This window comes from Pleurodeles waltl, chromosome 5, assembly GCF_031143425.1.
Source record: "Pleurodeles waltl isolate 20211129_DDA chromosome 5, aPleWal1.hap1.20221129, whole genome shotgun sequence".
Lineage (NCBI taxonomy): Eukaryota > Metazoa > Chordata > Amphibia > Caudata > Salamandridae > Pleurodeles > Pleurodeles waltl.
The window spans coordinates 1,805,766,715-1,805,793,039 of NC_090444.1; the positions used below are offsets into that span (position 1 = coordinate 1,805,766,715).

General features: G+C 45.2%; 1 protein-coding gene across 1 annotated transcript in view; it reads left to right on the forward strand.

Moving 5' to 3' along the window:
- Nucleotides 1-26,325, forward strand: part of LOC138296821 (ATP-binding cassette sub-family C member 10-like) — a 669,768-nt gene that overhangs the window by 535,104 nt on the left and 108,339 nt on the right. Inside the window, exons 15-16 of the mRNA XM_069236276.1 lie at nt 2,756-3,099; nt 13,831-14,000. Of these exons, the coding sequence (XP_069092377.1) occupies nt 2,756-3,099; nt 13,831-14,000 (514 nt within the window). The remainder of the gene's footprint in view (nt 1-2,755; nt 3,100-13,830; nt 14,001-26,325) is intronic.

Below are 26,325 nucleotides of genomic sequence, written 5' to 3' on the forward strand. Positions count from 1 at the left end.
TCAGAATGCTGGTATGGCAGTACTGGGGGTCAGCAGTGGAGCCCCCAGAGTGCATGGGATTGGGCAACCAATACTGGAATCAAATCCCAGTTGTTAGACACCTTTCATGGCCATGTTCGGGGTTACCATTGTGAAGCTGGACATAGGTATTGACCTATGTCCAGTGCACGGGTAAAATGGCTTCCCCGCACTCACAAAGTCTGGGAAAATGGTCCTGGATGATGTTGGGCACCTCTGCTATTGTAGGGGTGCCCTCAAACACAGGCACTTTGCACCCAACCTTCAGGTTGGAAGGCCTGACATATAGGTGACGTTTTATGTCACCTGTTGCAGTGCAAATGGCTGTGAAATGTTGCATGCACCATTTCACACAGGCTGCAATGGCAGTCCTGTAGAAGCCTTTGCATGGGCTCCCTATGGGTGGCAAAAGTAATGCTGCAGCCCATAGTGATCCCCTGGAACGCCAATGCCCTGGGTACCTAGGTACCATTTACTAGGGAGTTATAAGGGCTGGCCAGTGCGCCAATGTAGAGTGAAATACTGGGTTACCAGAATGTAGCGACAGATTTTGGAAAAGAGAGAGTATAAGCATTGGGGACCTGGTTAGCAGGATCCCAGTGACAGTCAGGCATACTGACAAACAGTCAAACATACTGACAAGCAGGCCAAAAACCATAAGCACTGGGGTCTTGACTAGCAGGATCCCAATGACACAGTCAAAACACACTGACATCAGGCAGAAATTGGGGGTAACAAGCCAAAAAGTGGGTACTTTCCTACAAATGTGAGAGCACAGACTACTGAGGCAGGGTGATCCTAAAGCCATCTTGGGCCTCTTTAATCCATTAACAGCCACTCCCTGCCCCTTCAGCTCACTCTTGCAGCGTTCTGCTTTCTCCCTTTGTGGCGCTTTGTGCGTCTTTTGCTCGCAGTAAATGCCTGATGCAAAAAAGTGCCACTCCTAAAAGGAAATGCCGGTTCCCCTCCACCTGCAACCACTGACTCAGATTAAGCACTGAGTGGATATCAGGAATAAGTTGAGAAAGGGATCTTTTGCTTTTCATGTGAGACGTTCCATTTGTACACTGCCAACAACTGCAGCGTCCATTTTAGCTATTACTAACACTACAACCACTTTCCTTTCATGCATCACGTGTCTCTGTCAGATATGCAAGTCGTTCCAGGAGTGTTAGGTTGAAGAGGCGGGAAGCCGACTGGCTTTATGTCAAAAACATACATCTATGACCAAGGTGTAGCCAGCATGTCGTGAAGTCCAGCAATAACTGCCAGACAGCAATAAAGCATATCAAAAGGTGTTGTTAAACATTAGCTCCTGCTGGCACATAAATAATATGTTTTAAAAAATAATTGACCTAGCCAGTAGATTTTCCATGGGCAAACCCTATTGGCTATGTCAATGCTTGTTTTCAAACTGCACACACGGCAGGGCATCAGCTTATCCAATCTGACTGGCAGATTGATAAATCCGTGGCGAAATAGAGGGCAAATATCATCAGGTAAATACATACCTGCAAATGAGAAACTGAAGTGGGACTGCTAGGCTTGTAAACTTATTGGTGCAAGTTAATAGACAAAACATTGTTTACTTGTGCACAGTAGGTGCTGTATCGAATCTTAATACAAGTCACCCCTTCCTCCTGTGATGTCACTTCCTGTTGGGTGGTGAAAAATAATGGACAGCGCATGTAATCAAAACACTTGTAGTTAATAATAAAATAGATGGATGTAAAAGGATTTTGATGATAGACTACTGGACGGAAGCTAAAATACAAGGAACATTTTAGAAGGTATTTGTGACATTTGATGTATGTCTCAGCCTATCTTTTCTTCCTGGTCATCATTTTTTTCATTCTAGCAAACCGTTATCTTTGCCCATGATAGTCTGTGGTACCACAGCTCGGTTGACTCCACGGTTTAGAGGGTTTCTGTTTTACCAGTAACTCCCTTCCATGTCAGTCACTCAGATTACACGCTTTCACTGCACATACATGCACATTTCGACTCATGAATATTCATGCTCTTATTGTGGTCCTCATTCAGTGTGCCTGAACATTTGTGGTGAGTGGAGAAACAATCACACAGTTCACATATTCCATCATGTTAGAGTAGCTTGAAAACTACTGAAAAGTGGTAATATTGCCTCTAATCACAAAAAAGTAAGAATTACTCACACAACGTTTTCTGGTAGATACTCCACACATAAATGCAAAATAAGTGTGGTAAATGTGATTATTGAAAGTCATCCCCATCAAAGACTAATTTGCAGTAATTCTTAAAATCCCTAATTTGATTTCTTCATATCATAACACACATCATTTTCCCTTAAATGTTTTAAACTTGAGTTATATGCACACCAGTAGTACAGCCATCTGATCATGAAACACAAGTAGGTCAGGCTTCATTAGAGCCTATGTTCGAGAGGGTATCTAGAATTCCTAAGTCTCTAGATGAACCACTATAGGTCCTTACTGAACTAATCCACACTTTTTTTGTCCCAACCCTTTGTAGCTTGGTTTCCCATCCTCCAGAAGTATCTTCACAAAAGTTAACAAAAATGTTTCAGACTGTAGTAAACTACTTTTTGGTAAAGCATTGTGTACGATGACCCAAAGTGGTTATTATTCTAGGCCATCAAAATGGACCTCTTCTTGTAGAGATGGATTGTATGTTGTGTTCTTTAATTATAGCACATAGCCAAGTTTTTCATTGTAATGTTTTTCTTTCTTGTTGCTAGGCGACTGTGACCTTCTTCAATAATACTCCGATGGGTCGAATCATCAACCGTTTCTCATCCGACTTGTACCACACTGACAAGAGCCTCCCGAATGCCCTCAACAGTTTCCTGGCTTCTGTATTCTTCCTGATGGGTACTGTGCTGGTTACAAGCTACCTGCTACCATGGATCATTCTGGTCCTGGTGCCATTGGCGGTCCTCTACTTCTACATCCAGCAGTACTACCGGCACACTTCACGGGAGCTGAAGCGGCTTTGCAGCATCACCTTGTCCCCCATCTACACGCACTTCTCTGAGACCCTCACTGGGCTGACCACCATACGTGCCACCCGGGCCACGAGCAGGTAAGTGAGGACAACTATTCAGTTTTTGCACCTTTCCTGTTAACATCAGATGAAATATAGAGTAGGTCATTGACATGATACACAGGTGATTAATTGCTACTTGTTCTGTAGCATGCCAGAGAACTTTCTTTTACTTATTTTGCTCTTATTGTCCTTGGCTAATAGGATGGTGGTACAAGATGGGAGTTCAAAGGATAGCTCTTACCTGAGGAACATCTGAAGTGCACAAAATGATTTGGAATCATTGTTCTCAGGTTTCCACTAAATACCTGAACTCATTTCCACCATGTGTGCACTGTCAATGCTTGAGGTGTAAGACTACTGCGGAATTCACATTAATATGTACCACAAAGCATTTTGTGAAAAACAAAATTTTCCAGTAGGCATATATATTGTCTATGAATCTGTCTGAAAACTTCCAGGAGAAACATCAAGTCACTGGAATTGAAGAGGTTAAGCCACAGTCAAAAAAGAAGCAGATTTTCTGCCAGGATAAAACAAGCATTGAAAAATCCAATAGGTCTAACCTATGTGAGAGCTATTGGCTTTGCCACTGACATTTAGCCATGTTGTACAGTAGAGTGGAGTGGAGTAGAGTGGCATACAGTGATGTAAAGTAGAGTGGCTTGGAATGGCATAGAGTGGAGTGGCTTGGAGTGGAGTAAAGTACAATGGATAGAGTGGCTTGGAGTGGCGTAGGGTACCGTTGAGTAAAGTTGCGCATAGTGAAGTAGCATAAAGTCATTTTTTTAAAACTATTTTTATTAGAGTTTTTTATATGACAGTGCATGATACGGAACAGCACATTCCTCAACAGTGCTACTTGGGATTCAACATACAATTGTACGGAGTTACAACAATACAGTACAGTGTTGGTGTGGCTATCACTCTCCCGCTCTACAGGATCAGAATGTCACATATTAGAGTTTCATTGGGGTAGAGGTCTGCACACTTCTTGGACATCGGTAATTGGAGACCCATTCCCCCTCTCCTATTTCTACGTCAGAGTCTTTAAGCCTGTGACCCCACACCTTGTGGAACTTTTTTGGGCAGCCTCTTGGCCTGTAGGTTACTTTCTCTTCTATCATGTAAAGATCCATCCCTGTTCTCCATTCTCTAAGAGTGGGAGACTCTGGGGAACCCCAATGTTTAGCTACATCCTGCTTCGCCACTATCAGACCCAGGTTGCTTAACAGAAGTTTGTATCTGGGTACATCTACCTCTGTGGGTATTCCCAAAAGAATTCACTTTGGGCCTATTGTCAAACAGTCCCTCAGAATCTTATTGAGTTCTTACAGTATGGAATTCCAATATGCTCAAATCACAGGCCACAATCACAATGTATGTATGAATGACCCATCTTCATTCCTGCACAGTACAGTGCCAAAGAGTGGCATAGAGTATAGTGGTGTAGAGTGGCATCTAGTGTAGTGTTGTAGATTGCAGTGGCAGTGAGTGCATTGGTGCAGAGTACAGTGGTGTGGCATAGTGTTGAGTGGCATAGAGTGCAGAGGCGTAGAGTGGCGTAGTAATGCAGTGGCATAGAGTGCAGTCACAGAGTATGGTGATGCAGAGTACAGTGCATAGAGTGCAGTGGCATAAAATAGAGTGGTGCAGATTGAGTAGCCAGGCATGGAGTGGAATGGAATGGAGTAGAGTGGCATAGCGTCGAGTGGACTGGTATAGAGTATAGTGGTATAGAGTGAAGTGGCACAGAGTAGAGTGGAATGGAGGCAGTCTGGAGTGGAGTGGGGTAGAGTAGAGTAAAGCAGAGTAGTGTGGAGTCGCATAGTTTGGAGTGATGTGGCGTTGAACAGCTTAGAGTGGAGTAGCGTAGAGTGTAGTTTCCTGGAGTGTTGTAGAGTAGAGTGGCGTAAAGTGGCTTGGAGTGGCATAGAGTAGAGTAGCATAGAGTAAAGTGGCTTAGAGTGGTGTGGCATACAGGAAAGTGGCATTGAGTGGAGTAGTGTAGAGTGGCGTAACATGGCACTGTGTAGAGTGGGGTGGCGTAAAGTAGAGTGACCTACAATGGAGTGGCATAGAGTGGCATACAGTGTGGGGGGTGGCAAAGAGTAGAGTGTTCTGCCATAGAGTGCAGTGGCATTGAGTGCAGTTTTAATGAGTAGAGTGGTGCAGGGTAGAGTAGAGTGGCATGAAGTGCAGTGGTGTAGTGTTGACTGTGCAAGGTAGTGTAATGGCATAGAATGCAGTGGCATAGAGCGCAGTGGCACAGAGAACAGTGGTGTACATCAGAATGGTGTAGAGTGCGATGGCATAGCATGTAGTGGCATAGAGTGTAGTGGCCTAGAGTAGAGCGGTGCAGAGTAGAGAAGTGTGGCATAGAATCCAGTGGCACAGCGTATAGTAATGCAGAGAATCAAGTAGTTTGTAAAAGAGTGCAGTGGAGCAGAGTCTTATTGAGTGGAGTGGCTTAGAGAGCAATGACAGTGTAGTGGTGCAGAGAAGATTGGAGTGGCTTAGAATGTAGTGGTACAGAGTTGATTGGCATAGAGTGAAGCTGTATAGAGTCATGTAGAGTGCAGCAGCATAGAGTTGTGTAGAGTGAATTGGTGTAGAGTGCAGTGATGTAGAGTTGAGTAGTGTGAAGTAGAGTTGCGTAGAGTGCAGTGGCCGTAGAATACAGTTGTGAAGGCTGCAGTGGCGTAGAGTAGAGTGGTGTAGAGTGCAGTGGCATCCAGTGCAGTGGCATCTGATGGAGTGGTGAAGCGCAGAGTGGTGTGACGTAGAATGCAGTGGTGCAGAGTAGAGTGGCGTAGGTTGCAGTGGCATGGACTGGAGTGGTGAAGAGTAGAGTGGAGCTGAGTAAAGTGTAGTGGCTTAGAGCGCAACGGTGCAGAGTAAAGTACAGAGGCATAAACTTCAGTGGCAAAGACTAGAGCGGTGTAGCATGCAGTGGCTTAGAGTGGAGTATTTCAGAGTAGAATAGAGTGGCAAAGAGTGCTCTGGTGTAGGGTGCAGTGATACAGAGTAGAATGTGCTGGCACAGAGTAGTGCAGAGTTGAGTATAGTGTCATGGATTGGTGTAGAGTGGAGTGGTGCAGAGTAGAGTAGATGGCAGTGGCATAGAGTTATGTAGAGTAGAGTGGTGCAAAGTAGAGTGGCATAGGGTGGAGTGGCATAGAGTGCAGTGGTGTAGGGTAATGAACCATAGAGTGGGGTGGTGGAGAGTAGAGAGGCTTAGTGTGCAGTGATGTAGAGTACAGTAGTGGAGAGTAGAGTGGTGTTGAGTGCAATGGCATAGAATGGTGTAAAGCAAAATGGTGTAGAGTAGAGTGGTGCAAAATATAGTAGAGTGCAGTGGCGTAGAGTAGAGTGGTGCAAAGTAGAGTAGAGTGCCGTAGAGTGCAGTGGCCATAGAATGCAGTTATGTAGATTGCATTGGTTAGATTAGAGTAGTGCTAAGTAGAGAAGAGTGGTGTAGATTGCAGTGGCGTACAGTGCAGTGGTGTCTAGTGGATTGGTGAAGTGCAGAGTGGAGTGGTGTAGAGTGCAGTGGAGTAGACTAGAGTGGCGTAGAGTGTAGAGGCTTGGAGTATAGAGTAGAATGGAGTGGTGCAGAGTAGAGCACAGTGGCATAGAGTTCAGTGGTGCAGAGTAGAGTAGCGTGGCATAGAGTGTAATGGCTCAGAGTGCAGTGACATAGAGTGGAGTGATGCAGAATAGAGTGGAGTGGCGTAGATTGCAGTGGTGCACAGTAGATCGCAATGGTGTGAAGTGGTGCAGGGTTGAGTACAATGGCACAGAGTGGAATGGCATATAGTGCAGTGGTGTTTAGTGGAGTGGTGCAGCATAGAATGTAGTAGTGTAGAGAGCAGTGGAGTGGCATAGAGTGCAGCAGTGTAAAGTGCATTGGTGCAGAGTAGAGTACAGTGGCATAGAATGCAGTAGGGTAAAGTAAGGTAGAGTAGAGTGGTGCAGAGTAGAGTAGAATGACGTAGAGTGCAGTGGTGTAGATTAAAGTGCCATAGAGTAGTGGAGAGTATAGAGACATACATTGCAGACGTAGAGTTGAGTGGTCGAGAGTAGAGTGGTGGCGAGAGCAATGGCATAGGGGGGTGTAGAGTGGCTTAGAATACAGTGGTGTAGAGTAGAGTAACATAGAACATAGAGTGCAGTGCCACAGAGGAGATTGATGTAGAGTAGAGAGACATAGAGTACAGTGGCGTAGAGTGCAGTGTTGCAGATTAGGTTAGAGTTGTGTAGAGGGCAGTAGCTGTAGACTGCAGTTTCGTAGAGTGGAGTGGCATAGAGGAAAGTGACATTGTGTGGAGTAGAAAGAGTGGAGTAAAGTACAGCGGCAGCTAGTGGAGTAGTGCAGCATAAACTGGAGTGGAGTAGAGGGAGTGGTGTGGAGTGCTGCGGAGTACAGTAAAGTGCCATAGAGTGCAGTAGCACAGAGTGCAATGGAGTAGAGTAAATTGGTATAGAGTAGAGTGAAGTGGCATAATGTGGAGGGGTGCAGAGTAGAGTGAAGTGGTGTAGAGCGCAGTGGAGTAGAGTAAAGTGCCATAGAGTGCAGTGCCGTAGAGTAAAGTGGTGCAGAGTAGAATGACATGGAGTGGAGTGGTGTAGAGGGCAGTACTTCAGAGTAGAGTGCAGTGCCATAGGGTAGAGTGGTAGAGTAGAGGAACATAGACTGGAGTGGCTTAGAGTGTAGTGGTACAGAGTGGAGTGGCCTAGAGATTAGTGGTGCAAAGTGAAGTAGAGTGCAGTGGCATAGAGTGCAGTGGTGTGGAGGGATGCAGAGTATGGTGCAGTGGCATAGAGTGCAGTGGCATAGAGTGGAGTGGTGCAGAGTAAGAGTGGCATAGAATGCATTGGTGCAGAGTAGAGTTCAATAGAGATCAGTGGCACACATTCCAGTAGCATAGAGTAGAGTGGTTCAGAGTGTAGAGGTGTAGAATAGTGTGGTGCATAGTAGAGTGGCATAGAGTGGAGTGCCATAAAATTCTGTGGTGCAGAGTAGGGTAGACCGCCTTGCGCAGAACTGAGCCTAGAGAAGCAAACCCAGCAACCGAGAGGGACCACGCTCAAACACAAGCATGATCTGAAACATAGGGAATTTAGGGATGTAGCAGATAACAATGCATTTTAACTACATATACTACACTTGCTGAAAGAGGCCGGGAACAAGAGGGAGTTGCCACAGGACTAGAGAGTAGCCACCACTGTGGTGCTCCTGGAGGAAAGGAAACCCCCTGATGAATTGTACCAGCTCCAACCAGCCAATCTCATTGTTAAACACTGAAGCCAAAATATTGTCCAAGGTGCTGGAAATGAGACTGAAAAAGGCAATACTGACAGTGGTCGATCCAGACCAATCAAGATTCATGCCCAACAGAGGGACCAAACTCAACCTATGTCACCCTTATGGGGTCCTGGCACTGACAGACACAGTGGAGATACCAACACTAATATTCTAATATTATTGCTGGATGCTGCCATGGCATTTTATACGTTTGAGTGGCCTTATAGTTTTGCATTCCTAGATACACTGGGCAGTGGGCCCCACTTTAGGCAGTGGGCCCCACTTTAGGCAGTGGGTGGAGCTCCTATACCAGAAGCCGCTCACCAGGATGAGTCAAATTCTTAGAATCCAAAATATTCCAGCCAGGTAGGGGAACCAGGCAGAGATGCCCACTATCCCCCCATATGTTCTCTTTAGCACTGGAGACCCTGGCGGCGTGTATCAGAAAAGACCCACTTATCCGAGGACTGAAATGGGCAGACACCTGAGAAAATAAAATATCGCTCTTGGCAGACGATATCTTGCTTTCTATAGCAGACAATAGGCAAACTCTTCCCCGGATTCTACAGGAACGCCACGCCTCCCTCCTAGCTGCCCCCTGTCCCTCGTCCATGAAGACTTCAGGTACCTAGACATCTACATAACCTGGCACTGCAACAAATTCCTCGAGGCCAACCTATGCCTCCTCCTGGATAGATTTAAACAAGAGGTCAAGCATTGGCGAGCCCTGCCTCTGACACTACTAGGCAGAGCGACCCTGTTTAAAATGATGACATTGCATAGATTTCTATAGGCTCTGCAAAATACCTCATATCAAGCGCCAGCTCAATTCTTCCTGAAACTAAATGCCGACTGAGGATATTCCTGAGGAATGGTGGTGCACCGCGCATAGCACTGACTAAACTAATGAAGGGGGCCGATGACGGAGGGATAGTTGTCGCAGACAAAAAATACGACTGGGCCGGACAGCTAGGGAGGTCAATGCCTGGGTGTTTGCAGCCCAGGACGAGCCAGCAGTCAGGATAGACAGCCACGCCATGGGCGCAAGGAGGTGTCCCGCACTACTCTACAGGGCTGTCCCCTGGGAATATTTCAGTTCCACACTGATGCAATCTCTGGTTGAGAGAGGCATTGGCATTTATGGGGTGTAAGGACCAGTGGCGGCTGACTTGTAGTTAGGGTGGGGGTGGGGTACAAAGATAATAATTAAAAAATAAAAGTCACTTACCTGAAGGCGTCTTCCTCTCCTTCTCCAACGCGGCCGCATGGACCAGGAAACAGCACTAACAAATCCCAATGCAGCTTTCATGCTGGTAACCAGCATTGGTGGTAGCGGGCTCTCTCAGCACACAGAAGATCGCTGGAGGCCTGTGCTTTCTTTAAGACAGCTGGGTTAGAGATGTTTGAAGTGTGCATGTCTGGCTGGCCATTGCAAGACGGCCGGCTAAGGGGACATGCGCACTTTAAACATGTGCACAGCTCCCTGCTGCCACTCAGCTGCAATTGCCCCGCCCCGTCCTGACACTTGGTTCAGGACTGGGTACTGAAAAATAAAATGGTGATGAAGAAAGGTTATTACCATTTTATTTTTCAGTTCTGGAGCATTTTTGTTGCGGGGTGATGCTCCTCCGCTCACGTGGAGAGGCCGCCCCTGGGAAGGACGTTCTGACAGAGCACACCCCACACTGGGACAGTGATGCACTCAGATCGCTGGGCTTCAGCAAATAAACACAATAGGAATTTCAAAGTTGGGGGACCTGTGGGTACATGACAAGATGATTTCCTAAGGAACCCTTCATAGCAAGTATCAACTAGCGGCCACGGAACACTATAGATACCTCCAGGTCAGACATGACCTACACTCTCCTATCCCACAAGCACACAACTGACGGAGTACGCTCCTTTAGAAGATAGGCTATTACCTGATCCTCTGACAGAAAAGCAGGGTCCATGGCTTACACAAAACCACCTTATAACTCTCCTGATGTCCTTCAGAAATTAAAAGCAAATTAGGAAGCGGAGCTTGGCATGCTGGAAGACGAGGAATGGGAGGAGGCGCTGTGGGTGCATGTGAAATCGCAATTACAGCTGAATTCCGCCTGGTACAATTCTGTATCCCACATAGATCATACTATTTGATGTCCCACGAATACAAAATGGGGAAAAGCTCCTCATAAAGCTGTGAGTATGGCAAAGACAATTCTTTCTTCCATATTCTCTGAGGCAGCCCGAAAATCCAGAGCTATTGGAAGGCAATAGAGAAAGTTATGGCACAAGTAACAGGACTTCTGATACGAGCTGCCAGATGGTTTCTCCTCTATGGATGGGGAGAGGAGAGAAATTCCTGCAGCTGTGGCTGTCGCTGGGTTTGACGGTGTTGAAGCGAAACGAGGCCAAGTGTTGGGGAGTGGGAACACCATCCATCGCAGAATGGACATAAGACATAGACTGGTGCATGATGGCTGAAAAGATGGCCTATAAAAGGAGAGGCTGCCCCAGGAAATGGGTAAAAACCTGGGGGCTGTGGAGAGCCCACCAGGGTCTCTCAAGGAACTTGAACCACCTATCTGATGTTAACTTATACACTGTCTTAGTCTGAGGTGGGAGGGGATGAGGGGTGAAGAAAAGGGAATCCCTAGATATTTCATGTAAGAGAGAAAGGTAAAGATGTATCACGGCTGGGTAATACAGGTGTACTTTTGACAGCTGGTGTTATACCAGTTTCTAAATTGGAAAACCCAATAAATTGTGTTAAAAAAAATTGGGTAATCCAGACCAAAATTAAAGACAGAGCCGCAAGACCACTGACACATTTTGAAAAGTGGCTTAAGAACTTCAGACATACTAAGCACACATCAGCCATACATAAAGACCTCATGAAATAACAAGTCACAGAGCGCACCCTGGTGCAAAAGAGATGGGAAAAGGTATTAGGTAGATCTCTGTCTGATAGGCAATGGACAAAGTATATAATAAAAGTAAAATAGTTTCATATTGGTACCGAACACCTCCGAAAATAATGGAATGATGCTTGTTGGAGGAAATGCAGGGCCTCAGACACACTAATGCACTTATTATGGCATTGTCCCACGTCAGAGAAGTACTCGGAGTGGGATCCTGAAAGAGTTTGAGAGGGTGTTTGGCCATCATCAAGAGTGTACCAGGGGTAGTGCTGTTGGCACATAAGTCTTTATAAGGCAAAAAATACACACTAACCTTAACAGTGGCAACACAGGTCATATTGCTATGATGGAGATAGGTGTTTCCTCCAGACATGGTTAATTGACTAAACTGGCTGTGGCATATATTAGCCATGGGAAAAAATACCCAATTTCTGGAATAAAAACAAATAGACAGTCAAACCTACTGGGCACCTTGTGTCTCAGTGTTGGCTAAGAATACCATGAACTTCGACAATCCAGATATTTAAGAGCGCTTCATATCATCCCTACCTCTAGCTCGCTGTTACCTGATGGAGAACAATCCTCCTCACTGTGACAGGGAACATAAACAGCGGCCTCCAACAATACATGGATGTGACTAAAAGGAACTGTATCAAAGATAGACTTTGTCAGATACATGCTGTAGATTCATATCACTGGCTAAAGCGGAGCGCCAGGAGAGAGAACATTAAGAGGACGTTGTGTTGTACTTTGTATAGAGCAAACACAGCACTCAAATGTTGGCTGAGAAATTTATACAAAAGACGTTAGGAAAAGTATTTGAGGTCAATAAGAATACCTTCACTGGCTTTAATGAACAATGGATCACCCACACAATCATTCATTCTGTTAACCAATTGGGGAATGGCTAGAGACTCATTCCCCAATTGGTTAACAGAATGAGTGTGCTCTTCTGTTGACAGGCTAGCTGGAGATGCTTCCACAAGCACTCCTATCACATTGCCCCAGTTATTAGGATGTTCCAAGAGTTAAGCTCCAATTGCTCTGAGATAAAACTGATGGCACCATTATAGCCTCACAAGATTGAGTTATTTGTCCACTCACTGTCATCAAACAACAACCTTCTTCAAGTTCCATTTCTCATGGGCACCCCATGCTTTTCCGACGTTGGCAGCTATGATTTTGTGTTCTGGACACCCACTGCCCCAACTGCACTTTTCTTATCAGGGTGCTAAGCTGCTTTAGTGTTCTCCAGGCTCCTTGATGGTGCTTTGTTCTACGCCAGGATAAGCTTTTTGAGCTAATGATTTTTTGTGTCCTAAGCCAATTTAACTTCCAACAGAAGGATTACCAAACTAAAGGGTTCGTCATCCAAAGAAAAATGTCACCTCACAGGTTGTCCTTTGTATAGCACCTTCTATTATAACTAAAGGTCTGACAGAGTTTCATCTGAACCAAACAAGAGTTCTACCTGCATTCATCCCAGTCTTAAACTTCTTTTTGGTAAATAAACTTTGTACACCATCTTTTTTCCAGTGCAATTCCCTAAATATGGTCAGATGTTTCTTCAGACCTACAATGCATTTAAACCTTTAGATAAAGTGTCATAATTCTTCCTTGGCAGGAATTCATATCCAAATGTTGTGAAATTCATAGAATTTAGTTTTTTTTAAACACATATCCATTGCAGAAACTTTGTAAGGCAGTCAAGTGGGCCTAGCCAGGCATGTTGTTTTATAAACATTGTTCCTTAGATACAACCTTGAAGAAAAGAAAACCTGTTTTTTGGTCATCAGGTTCTAAGCAGTCTGTTTACGTCATACCTTTTCAGCATATGATGTCTCCACCTCTGCGTGTGGTTTACAATCAGTGTCCCAACAAGTTGAGAAGAAATGGTCAGGGGGGCAGGATGAAAGTGGAATAGGAACTTCTGGGTGATTCTGGTTTTGCTGTCCTCTGCTCTTGTTCGTGGCCCCTGCTCTTGTTTCTTCACAACACCCAGCCAACCATCCTTTCAGAGTATGTGCTAAACCTGCACACATTAGAAAATACGATGTTGGGGCTCGATGGGAACAGTTGGGGATACACTGGTGAGGCAGAGACTGTGTGAGTAAGGGGCCCTTGCTGTGACGTGGCACTAAAAGGAGTGGTTTCTTTTGAAAGACCGTTTGTGGTCCTATCAGTGGCTGCAGGTACTTGCTAGTCAGAGGAGGAGCAAGAAAGGTAATTGTTCTCGCTCTGGTTATCATCAGTAGTGGATGTTTTGGATCCTGTTTATCGTTAATATGTAGGAACATTCAATTCTGTTCTGATATAAGGGGTCTGTCAATATTTTGAATGATGGAAAAGTTTTTTGAGGTGTCAGGAGAGTTTATGTTGCAAGTGGGGGAAGTTGGGGAACTCCAACGATAGAGAAAACCCATTGTGCAATATTTGGATATATCGGGTTGACAACATTGTGTCCGTGGAGAAATTCTCTGATAATTACCTGTAGCGCTACTCAACTCTACTCTATGTGTAGGTCTACAGATCTCTGATCCTTGCTGTGGTCCCCTGCAGGTTTGAGCAGGAGAATGAGGAGCACTTGGAGAGAAACCAGCAATGTAAGTTTGCCAGTAACACAGTGATGCAGTGGCTGAATATCCGTCTTCAGATGATGGGCGTCATTGTCATCACAGCTATCGCGGTAATCGGCATCATTCAGCGCCAGATGGAATCTGGGACTCCAGGTACTTCCTCTTTACTAACACCCCCGTCTCCTCCTGGAAGGAAGGCACCTCACAAAGACACTTAGGCCGTTGTTGCCAGAGAAGGAGGGTTGAAGGCTTTGCATCTGCCTTGTGGTTGTGACACCTGCTTATGATCCTGACCTTATTCACCATCTCCATTTTGGGCTGTTACTAATATAGTGGTATCGAACCTCTTATCCTGCTCTTGGTTTTATGTGTCCAATGTGTGTTTTTTATTCAATCGTTAAGCAGTTCTTTGGAGGAGTACCCTCCTGCGCTGTCCTTCTTATGTTTTGTATTCTCCAGTGTATGTCTAGTGTGATGTGGGGATCACATTCCAATTAAAATAGTCCCAGGATTCTAGTGACGAATGCACAGGCGGGGAAAGTTGTTTACCGACTGCTGCTGATACCTCCCTCCTTGTTAACTTTGTACTCTAATCAATGGAGTACTTTTTCTTACCACTTCCGGAGGGACATCTTTTCACTGGTGATGGGGAGATAAACGTTTCTTTAGGGAGGAGAGCAACCCCCGGGACCAGCAGCATGTGGAGCAGGATTCTTCAGGCGAGACGGCGAAATGACCAGGCCAGGTTAAGAGAGTAAAAGGCTGCTTTATTGGACAGGTATGCACTTCTGAAACTACTTTAAAACATTTACAATATAAAAATTAATCGCCAAACTAATACAAAAACCAAACCTAACACCCCACCCTTAAACCTCCCCCACAAACAACATAAATCCACAGAGCTGACTTCCAAGCTTCAATCCTCACCATTCCCTTTCTTTCACCCACTGAACAAATTTGTGTTACGGCTGCTCATCAGTCAATTCATATTATGTGTAGTAATGCCAACACTTTAAACAATATACCAGTCCCAATTCATTTTGGTTTCAATAACCCTTCCTCAGGGGTATTTGTGATTGTTAATCACACACAGCTAATGGGACCCTTAGTACGTCTTCATCCGTCCGTTTTGGTGGATGATGTTTAAAGCATTGGCATATCTGATAGAGACTTCGAGTTGCAGATTCCTTGCCTTATAATTTCCCCAGGTGTCAGACTGGATGCAGAGACTTTTCTTCTAGTAGCACCCTTGCATGCTGGTAGGTGGCCTCGGTCGACTCCTCATCCGTCGTTGACGTTGTGGTCACCTTGATGACGTCGGGGTCAAATATAGGCACCGCATCGGCATGGTGACATCAGTTCTTTTCTTTCCGCGCCATGCGGTGATCCGGAGACAGCTACCCTGGTCACTTTTTGACTAGCCTCAACACTTTTGTCAAATTTGTGGTGATTGTTGGAGGAGAGGCGGAGATCAGTAGCCTCTGGTCTCTTGCGGAGTCTGGACTTCACATCAACCTGCTAAAGCTCCCGGCGATCAGACTTGCGTTGAAAGCATTCTTTACCTCTATTGAGGGGAAAGTGGTGCAGGTGTTCACGGACAACACCACTGCCATGTGGTACTGCAACAAACAGGGGGGTATAGGGTCCTTGACCCTTTGTCAAGAGGCGTTGCACCTCTGGACGTGGCTGGCACATCAGACCATTTCTCTGGTGGTTCAACATCTGGCATGCTCTCTGAACTCCAGAGCAGACGAACTCAGCCGTCGATGCATAAACAATCACAAATGACGTCTCTATCCAGAGGTGCCGAAAGGCTTCATTCAGCAGTGGGGAGAGCCTTGGTTAGATCTGTTTGCATCCACAGAGAATGCGCAATGTTGGCATTTTTGCGCATTGGAGTTTCCAAGGCAGTTCCCGCTCGGCGACGTTTTTCATCTCAAGTAGAGCTCAGGCCTCCTATACGCCTTTCTGCCAATACTACTTCTTCCCAGAGTTCTAAAGAAGATCAAGAACGACAGGGCCCAAGTCATTCTTGTGGCTCAGGACTGGGCACAAAGAGTATGGTATCCTGAACTATTGAGCATGGCCACAGATCCTCTGATCAGACTGCCCCTTCAGGAGGATCTTCTGTCGCAGCAGCAGTGGATGGTTCTTCACCTGAACCTGTCCAGCCTCCGCCTTCTTGCATGGAGATTGAGCGGAGGCAGTTGACGGCATTTGACCTTCCACCTGAAGTCTGCGATGTTATCTTGGCAGCCAGGCGTTCCTCCACCAAAACAGTATACGCGTGTCGCTGGCATAAATTTGTGGCATGGTGCATGGACAAGTCAGTTGATCCTCTCTCTGCCATGCTTTCTGAGGTTCCGTTGTTCATTATTTCCTTGGCCCATCAGGGTTCTGCTTTGGGCACTCTTAAAGGCTACTTATCGGCTATATCAGCTTTTCTTAGATTGCCAGATAAACCTTCTCTTTTCAAATCCCCTATTGTGGGGAGATTCTTCAAAGGACTTACTCATTTGTATCCTCTCACTCCATTTATTATGCCTCAGTGGGACCTCAATCTTGTCCTCCCTTACTTGATGTGTGCTCCATTTGAGCCGTTACACAATTGTCCTCTGCAGCTCCTTACCCTCAAGACTGTCTTTCTGGTGGCTATCACCTCTGCTTGCAGAGTGAGTGAGCTACTTCTTTCTCAAGGTTGTCACACCTTTTCATGTGGGCAAATCCATTGCTTTATCTACTTTTTACACGCACCCAAATCCTTCTCATGAGGAGGAGAGATAGGATCCGTCTGGATCTAAAAATAGTGCTGGCCTTCTATTTTAATCGCACTACAGATTTTCGGGTGGACGATCAACTCTTTGTTGGGGATGTGGATGCGAAGAAAGGGAAGGCGGTGCGGAAGCATACCATCTCCCGATGGGTGCTTCTATGCATCAAAATATGCTATGCATTGGCAAATAGGCAACCTCCAGGGAGTGTGCGTGCTCATTCAACCAGAGCAAATGCTGCTACCACAGCATTAACACGTGGAGTTCCTGTCCTGGACATCTGTCAGGCAGCAACTTGGGCATCCTTGCGCAGCTTTACTCAACATTACTGCCTGGACAGTCAGGTCCGCAGAGACGGCTACTTTAGTCGTTCCGTCCTGCAGGACTTTCTAATATAATTTTGGTCCATCCTCCAGTTCGTCAATTGGAGAGGCATGGGTTTGATTGTCTGTCTCCCATTACCTACACCATTCCGCTTCCCCATTTGGGTTGGTTATCTAACTTTGGCAATGCTGGTGACCTGGACTCCTGCATGGCTTCCAGCATCCTATCATCTCCTGTGTTGGCTTCAGGACAAAATTCTGCTCTAGCAGACATGTTAAAGCGTATTTCCAAAGTGTTGCATTTACAACTTCCTACTGTTCAGTTGTCCATGGACCCTTTATTTAATGTCTTAAATTCTTACCAGTCTTTTGTAGAGCCAGTCTTTCCTTATTGTGAGGCTCTTTATGATATCCTCTCGGGGTTTGGGCCCAACTGGTATCTGCCCCCCTTGTGAAATGATCTATTTCATATAGAGACACACCTGCCCCAGAGGATCCATGTTGCCTTTGTCTGCATCCAATTGCTCAAAGTTTTGTGGTGCAAACTGCTTAAGCTGCAGAGTCTTACTCATGTCCCTCCAAAATGAGAGGCCAGACAGCTGGATGCTTTCGGTAGGTGGATTTTCACTTCATCTAGCTCTGCCCTGCGTTCAATCAACACTTTTTGTGTTCTTGCTTGCTTCTCCCACATCTTGTGGGACTCGCCGGACCACGTTTTGCCTTCTATGCCTGAGGAGGTTAGGAATGTTCTAGTTCCCTTAGCACGGGATGGTCAGCAAGCTGCTAAGCTTAGTATCAGATGTGGTATGGATACCACCGATTCTGTTGGAAGGGTTATGGCCTCTTCAGTGACTCTGTGTCGGCGGGCATGGTTACATCCATCCAATTTTTCTGAGTCTGCGCAGACATCTTTACTTGACATGACTTTGATGGCACCTCACTTTTTGGTGCACATATCGACTCAGCTTTACACGGCTTTAGAGATGTTCATGGTGGCACTCAGTCTTGAAGCCTCCTGGTGGTCTTCAAATCTGGCAGAGGGTCCAGGAGGGTCTTCCAAATCTGTATTGGTTTCTTTTCTTTGTTCAGGGCCTGTTTTATTCCCCTGTTGCTTCTTTTTATTGAGTTTAAGGGCAGTGTGCTTCTTGCTTCCAGTATGACACCCGTTGTGGTGTTCCTGCTCCTAGCAGGTGCTTTTTCTTATTATATTCAAACTGCCTAGTGCTCTAGTTTGTGTATCTGCGTCTGTAGATGTGCTTTCCTTTTCACCTTGACATGGATGTTAGAAATGGGGTCTCTGGTTGGTACTGTTCAAGAAGGGACCCTCACTCTGGTCAGGGCAATGGAGATACTCATGTAAGATAACCCCTGCTCACCATGCTGGTAGGTTGGCACAAGCAGTCAAGCTTATCTCAAAGGCGATGCCTAAATTATTTGTACCATAAAACACACCAGTTTAGAAAAATAGGTACCATTGATCAAAATCAAACAATACCAAAACAACAAAAATCCAACATACACAAGTCAAGCTATGAATTTTCAAAGTAAAAAGAGCCTTACTCCATAGAAAACAATGGAAATGTTGTTTTTACACTAAGTACCTGGTTTGTGACAAAAATAAAGCTGCATGAGCGAGTTTGCGTTGAAAAAGTCAATGATGCGTCAATTCCTTGCTCGCAAGTAAGGCTGTGCGTAGTTTTTTCTTCAGTTGGGTAGTCGATGCGTTGTTTTTCTCTCCCGCAAGAGAACGATGTGTCAATTTCCAGACGGGGCACCTCGGATCTGCTCAGGCTTGCATTTATTTATGATGCCATCGATGATGCGTGCAAAATCCGGCCACACAGTGTTGGAAAACCACGCTGCGAGGGGTTTACGTAGTTAGCAGCAGCCGCAAGCAGGTGTTGCATCGTTTCTCCAGTCGCGATGCATCGATCTTCCAGCCGCGATGTAGGTGGAGCGTCGATTTTAGCCGCAAAGCAGGTGGCATGTAGTTTTTCAGCCGCGTTGCAGGTGGTGTGTCAAAATATTCCCCACACGGTGTTCTGTGCATGGATTTCAGTCCTTGTTCTGCCAACTTCACCTCTCAAGGGCACAGGGACTGGATGGGGCACCACTTGGCAGGAGTCTCAGCAGAGAGTCCAGGTGCTGGCAGAGGAAGTCTTTGATGGCCCTGAGACTTCAAAACAGGAGGAAATCTCAGTCCAAGCCCTTGGAGATTCTTTACAAGCAGGAATATACCACAAAGTCCAGTCCTTGTCCTCTTTTCAGGCAGAAGCAGCAACTGAAGGCCAATCCAGCAAAGCACAGGCAAAGGGGCAGTACTCCTCCTCCAGCTCTTTAGCTCTTCTCCTTGGCAGAGGTTCCTCTTGATTCCAGAAGTGATCTAAAAATCTGGGGTTTGGGGTCAACTACTTATACCCCATTCTGCCTTTAAAGTGGCAAACTTCAAAAGAAAGTTTCACAAGATCCCGCCTTTCCCAGGCCTAGCCCTGACACACAGCAGGGGGTTGGAGACTGCCTTGCACAGCCCATTCAGGTGTAAGTGACCACTCCTCCCTCCACTCTAGCTTAGATGTCTCATCAGGATATGCAGGCTACACCCCAGCTCCCTTTGTGTCACTGTCTAGAGGGGATTCACAAACAGGTCAACTGCCAGTCTGACCCAGCCAGGGAATACACAAGAAGGCAGAGTCACAGAAGGGTTTAAGCAAGAAAATGCCCACTCTTTAAAAGTGGCATTTTCAAACAGATAATTTAAAAAACAATTTTATCAAAAGATGTATTTTTAAATTGTGATTTCAGAAACACCATACATTTCTCTCAGCTCTCAAAGGGAAACTGCACTTAAAAGATATTTAAAGGCAGCCCCCATGTTAACCTATGAGAGAGATAGGCCTTGCAACAGTGAAACCTGAATTTGGCAGTATTTCACTGTTAGGACATGCAAAACACATCAGTACTTGTCCCACTTTTAACATACACTGCACTATGTGTGAAGGTTGGTGTTCGGCATGTGTCTTTTCCGATCTCTTTGTTTCTCTATCATCTGTTGCACAAATGGTACGCTTTGTGTCTCTTTTTGACCCTTTTTATATGCATTACGCTTATATTACACTTCTCGACAGCTCCTCTGTTGGTGATCCTGGAAAAGTGCCCTCTGTTTTTTGACTTACTCTTCCTACCAGCGTTGACTTTCTATTTGTTGCTGGTTTTGCCTATGCATCCTGCTGAGGCAGCGTGTATGGATTGCTCCCCTTCTTTACATATCCTCTGTGGCCCTCACAATTGTCTAAGTGATTTTTGTGGTCTTTTTGCACCTTGGTCCTTAGCCCTTTTACAGGTACAGCTCCTATCTCAGGGCTATACATGTTTATTTTCCTCTTGAATGTTGTTTAGGTTGTGCAGATTCTGGTCACAGAAGAAAGTGACGTCAGCATGTCAGAGGAGGGATTATGTGGACTCTGTTGGTTACATATCCGGTAGACGGCGTTCATATGGAGTCACATGGCGCCCTCTACCGATGGGTAGAAGTACTGTTGAAAGATGTTTCTAGATCCAGTCTGGCTCCTAGGGAGAATTCTAAGGTAAGGGATCTGATGGCTAGTCAGTGTGTATACACAAGATAAGGCATTGCCAAAGGTAAGTAACTTGTTAGTTGGTCTGAAAGCCCTAATTTTATACACTGGTGCCCTGAAAAGTTCCAGAAGGATTCTTTGAAGTTACAGAAAGTGCTTGCCTCCCGTGCCTTTGCTCCTATCTGGCTGCACTGACAATACAGGCTAGCAGAGCCCAGCCTATTCAGGTGCAAGTGGGGCCGTGCTTACCTCCGCCCTCCATCAAGTCAGTATTTGTCCCATTGAGGCTCCGCTAATCCCACAATTGTGTGACTGTCTGGGGTGTATTCACAAAATCTCAACTGTCAGTTATACTCAGTCATTTGACCTAAGGCATACTGCAGGCCTAAAAGTGGCATTTTCAAACTTGTAATGATAAATTCGACTTTACCATGAAAAAGGGCTTATCATTACAATTCATAGTTATAGCAAACATGATACATCTACCACCTCTGGTGTAGGAATTACAACCTATTAAATCTAATAAGGAATCCCCAATGTTATTGTATGGGAGGGGTAGGCCTCACAGTAGTAAAAAAACAAATTTGGGAGTTTTTCACTACTAGGACATGTAAAACTAAAATGTACATGTCCTACCTTTTAATTACACAGCACCCTTCCCTATGGTCTACATGGGGCTTACCTTAGGGGTGAAATATGTAATGAAAGGAGCGTTTAAGGTTTGGCAACAGGTTTTAAATGCGAAGTCAACATGACAGTGGGGCACTGCCTTCAGGCTGCAATGGTATGCCTGGGACATGTTTTAAGGTGCTACTTAAGTGGGTGGCACAATAAGTGCTGCAGGCCCACTGGTAGCATTTAATTTACAGGCCCTGGGTATATGATATACCACTCTACAAGGTACGTACATGAAAATTAATAATGCCAATGAGATATATGTCAATTAAACCATATTTAGGGGTCAGCACAAGGACTTTAGCAAGGTTAGCAGTGGTAAAATGCACAGAGTCCTAAGGCCAACAAGACAAATCCAGCAAAAAGTAGGAGGAGGAAAGCAAAAGGTTTGGGGGTGACTCTGTAGAGAGCGGCATTTCCAACAGGAGGGATATCATAGCAGGGAATAGTTCAAGATATAAGGGTTCTGTCAATATTTTGGATGATAGAAAAGTTGATGAAGTGTCAGAAGTGGAGAATTCCAACGATAGAGACAACCCATTCTGCAATATTTGGATTGATGTGGTTGATAACAATGTGTGGGTGGAGACATTTCCAGAAGTATTCAAGGTAGAGTTAGGTTTACTGAAAGGGTTTGGGCATAAATTGTTTTGAAAGATGGAGCATGTCCCAGGGCGCATAAGCAGCGCACTGTGTCTGTGGTATTGAGGGAGCCTTTGCAGAGTTAACGGAGAAGATTGTGTAAAGAAGGCATTTTAGAGGAGATTGAGGGTTCCAAATGCTTGGCCCCAGTTGTTTTGGCAAGGAAGGGCAACAGAGATTTATGACTTTGTGTGGATCACTGTAATCTCAATGAAGCTATTGGGTGGATTGCCATACTTTTCCTAACATTGGTGATATGTTGTTGGCAATCAAAGGAGTGAAATTTGTCTCCATACTGGATTTGTCATCAGCATGTCATCAGATTTCTTTATACCCTGAGTCAAAGCCTCTTACATCATTTATTACACCAGATGAGGCCTGTTGATTCAGACATATGCTATTTGTATTGGCTGCAACAGTGTTCCAGAAAGTCATGCATCAACTATGGAAGAAAGAGAAAAAGGTGACACACTGCCACAATGATATTCTAGTGTTTTGTGAAAGTGAGGAAGATCATGATAAGGTCTTACGCTCTGTCTTAGCAACACTACACAAGCATGGTTGGGCTATCAGGTTGAACAGATATAAAATCGGGACAAGTGGAGTTGAATATTTGGGTCACTGAAGAGATGAGCATGGTGTGGCCCCAAAGCTGAAGTTGGTCAAGGCAATAAAAGATGCCCCATTGCCTTTGAATAAGGACCAATTACATCAATTTTGGGGATTGGCTGAGTACTATTTCCGGTTTGTCCAGATGTTGACAGATAGAACCAAAGGCATGTGGAAGTTAATAGTAAAGAATGTCAAGTTTGAGTGGGGGAAGTTTGAGTGGGGGAAGAATGTGAAAGTGAGTTTGTACAGCTGAAGAAGAGTATCACTTTGGCTCCTGCTTTAAAACCCTTTCACACACATGACCAAAATAAAAGGTGTACTTATGCTATCAGTGTGAGGTTCGGGGCGGTCTTAATGCAGTACATGTACGGTAGGAAGGTAACTATTGCATATACTTCACAACCTTTGAATGGGGCAGAGTTGTCATATTTTATGATTGAAAGAGAGAGTTTGGCTTGCTGGTAAGGAGTGAGTCACTTCAGGAAGTTTGTACGGGGAACAGACTTCTTTATTCACACTGATCATCATCCTTTGGGATCACGCAAGGTGTTTTAAAATTGTTGCCGTTCACATGCAGGATAGAATATGTTCCTGGCAAGAAGAATGAGGTGGTGGACTGCCTGTTAAGGTATCATTAGACAATCAGGCTGCAGTAGATAAGAGGTAGGAGGATGGACTGCTAGCAAGTGTTGATGTTCTCATGGAGGGGCGTACATCACATGAGGAGTGGGACTAGTCAGTAAAGGAAGATGGTATTTTACAAGAGATCAAAGGATATATGTCAAGAGATTGACCAAAGGGAAGGTGCCGGATATAGCAGAATCTCTCCAAAGATTAAGGAACCACATACTCAGGTTGGCTCATGAAGGACACACAAGCATGAGTGCCACCGAGCAGAGAGTGAGGATGGAATATTGGTGGCCGGGCACAGATAGGGATGTAGAAAGGTCAATTTGAGAGTGTGTTCCGTGTGCTTGGAGTGATAAATCACAAGGAATGGTGGAGTATCTTCCGGTTGTGAATGACAAAATGGATTCCCCATGGAAAAAACTTAGGTTGGACATTTCTGACCCTTATAGAGGTCTAGGGAATTTCCCAAATATGCCTTGGTAGTCACTGACTATTTTTCAAAATGGTCAGAGGTTGAGTTTACTGATATGTCTATGCAGGATGTTATCAGATTCTAGGAAGAGATATGGGAAAGGGTGGGAACACTAGAATGTGTTGTGACTGACAAGAGGGTGCAGTTTGTCTCCCTTGAAAGGAAGGAGGTTTTGAAACCCAAAGGTGTGTAACACATAAGATCATATAACCCCCAAAGTACTGGTCTCGTTGAGAGATGGAATGGAATCCTCAAGAGGGTTTACGGTAAGCGTTAGGTCAAGGTAACCAGTGGAGGTGTGCTGTCAGGAAATTGGTGTGGGCAATTTGCAATACACCTAACAGTGTCACAGGAAAAGTACCTTTTGACGTTATGTAAGGAAGGAAAGCAAGAGATTAGGTCTCCAAGGTGTAGAAAAACAAATTATGTAGATGACTTGTCGGGAAGGTCAACAGATATCAGGGAGAAATTTTAGTAGGAGAATCGGTGCTAGTGAAGAAAGGGTAGAAAGATGAAAAGGGTTTATCAAGATTTACAGAGTTATTGCAAGTGAAGAAAGTTTATTCCTAAACGGTATTATTGAGTGACAGAAATGTTTGCAACTACAGGAAAGTAGTGAAGGTTGCTGATTGCTTTTGAAAAAAGGGTCTATGGAGGGGAGAGAGCTTGGTCTGAAGAAAGTGAGATTGGAAAAAAAATTGCATGGGTCATGAAAGGGGCCGGCGAGCACCTGTCTGGCATGATGAATATGTGACAGGTTAAGCAGTTTCTGTTCTTGTATTATGCTGTGATTAGCTATCTGTTTCTTTCCTGCTGTTAAGGTCCACTGAGTGTTGCATTTTTCCATTTAACTTAACATAGTTTGTGTTCTTTTCTTTTAATTTCTTTGTTATGCATTACCATGTGCATTGTTTTTATAAATATTGTTATGTGGATCGTAATGTGGCGGACGGGATGGCCATCACATTTTGACAGAGTATTCCAACTGCCAAGATCTAAATTAGGCCCTAAATTTGTTCCAAAATTAAAAAAAATATTTTGCAGTCAGAATTTGGTGACAAATGTGTAAAGATTTCATAGGACCATCCTTCACCTTACAGTTATATTTTTTAAGTATAAGGTAAACCAAAACTTCACATCATAACTGGGTAATGAAATAGAGTAAGAACAACATTTATCCGAAAACAAAAGTAAAAATATCTAGCAACTGTCAAGTCCAAAACTGGTTGAAGACCATAACGAATATGAATATACTGCAAGTGATTCACAGTATTCTACAGGGTAAATAAGGTTTTGTTTGCCATGTATTTCTATTATAATAATAGGCAAAGCAAACATATCTGATCATTTTAAGATCATTTCCTTAGAAACATTTCAGTGCATGCAGCAGTACTAAGGGGGTCATTCCGACCCCGGCCCCGGCCCCGGGGTCGGCGGGAGCACTGCCAACAGGCTGGCGGTGCTCCGCAGGGCATTCTGACCGCGGCGGTATGGCCGCGGTCAGAACAGGAAAACCGGCGGTGTCCCGCCGGTTTTCCGCTGCCCTGAGGAATCCCCCATGGCGGCGCAGCTTGCTGCGCCGCCATGGGGGATTCCGACCCCCTCACCGCCATCCTGTTCCTGGCGGTTCTGACCGCCAGGAACAGGATGGCGGAGAGGGGTGTCGTGGGGCCCCTGGGGGCCCCTGCAGTGCCCATGCCAATGGCATGGGCACTGCAGGGGCCCCCGTAAGAGGGCCCTACTTTGAATTCCAGTGTCTGCTTAGCAGACACTGAAATTCGCGACGGGTTCCTCGTGGGAAGGGGTTTCCCGCTGGGCTGGCGGGCGGCCTTCTGGCGGTCGCCCGCCAGTCCAGCGGGAAAGCCAGAATGGCCTCCGCGGTCTCTCGACCGCGGAGCGGCCATATGGCGGTTCCCGCCAGGCGGGCGGCGACCGCCGCCCACCGGCCTCAGAATGAGGCCCTATATGTAGTCTGTACAATAGCAGGGTTGATTGCAATGTCTTAAATCACACAAGCATTTCAAAAGGGAGTCCTTTGTTTCACAAAGAATGTCAACTCCAAGCATAATGTGGCTAAGAACTCAATAGCTTGCCCCAAACACATTGTTTCACGCGCTGTAGATTGCTTCAGTGACTTCAAATACAACCTCCAATGTTTTCTAAGTTGAGGTGGACATCAGTAACCCATAGATGTGTTCCTTAAATGTCAAATCATGTTGACCAAGTATGTTTTAAAACTGGGACATGAGATAAGCCACCATACTCAGCTGAGTAGAAGTAAATTTGGTACATAGTATGCAAAGGTAAATTCAGGGCCAGCTGTGGTATGGTAGAAGATGTCAAAGATAAAAACAACAGTATTAAAAAACCAGCATTAATTGTTAGGAGAGTGTGGCTGTAGAGTGCACCACATATTACTTTACAATATTACAGTTTGCAACGCAATTGTTATAGGTAACAATTTGCTGTAACATAGTTGGTGGATAGGCAATAACCCCTCTTGCACTTTCTGTAGGTGACTTCTCTATATATGTACTTTCCCCAATAATTAAGTACCCTGCTAGCTACCGATACTTCAACAAAACCAATGGTGGGAGGAAATCTTGTAGAAACTACCAGTGCAAAGACACCCAAGAAAACTAAACGTGGGAGAAATCCAGTGCAACCAGCAAGCAGAGGGAATCTAGATGCAAGGCATAGACAAGTTGGGGGGACTCCATGAGCAACAGAAAAATGTGAGAAATTCTGGAAGAGTCACATATTAGTTGGCCACTAGAG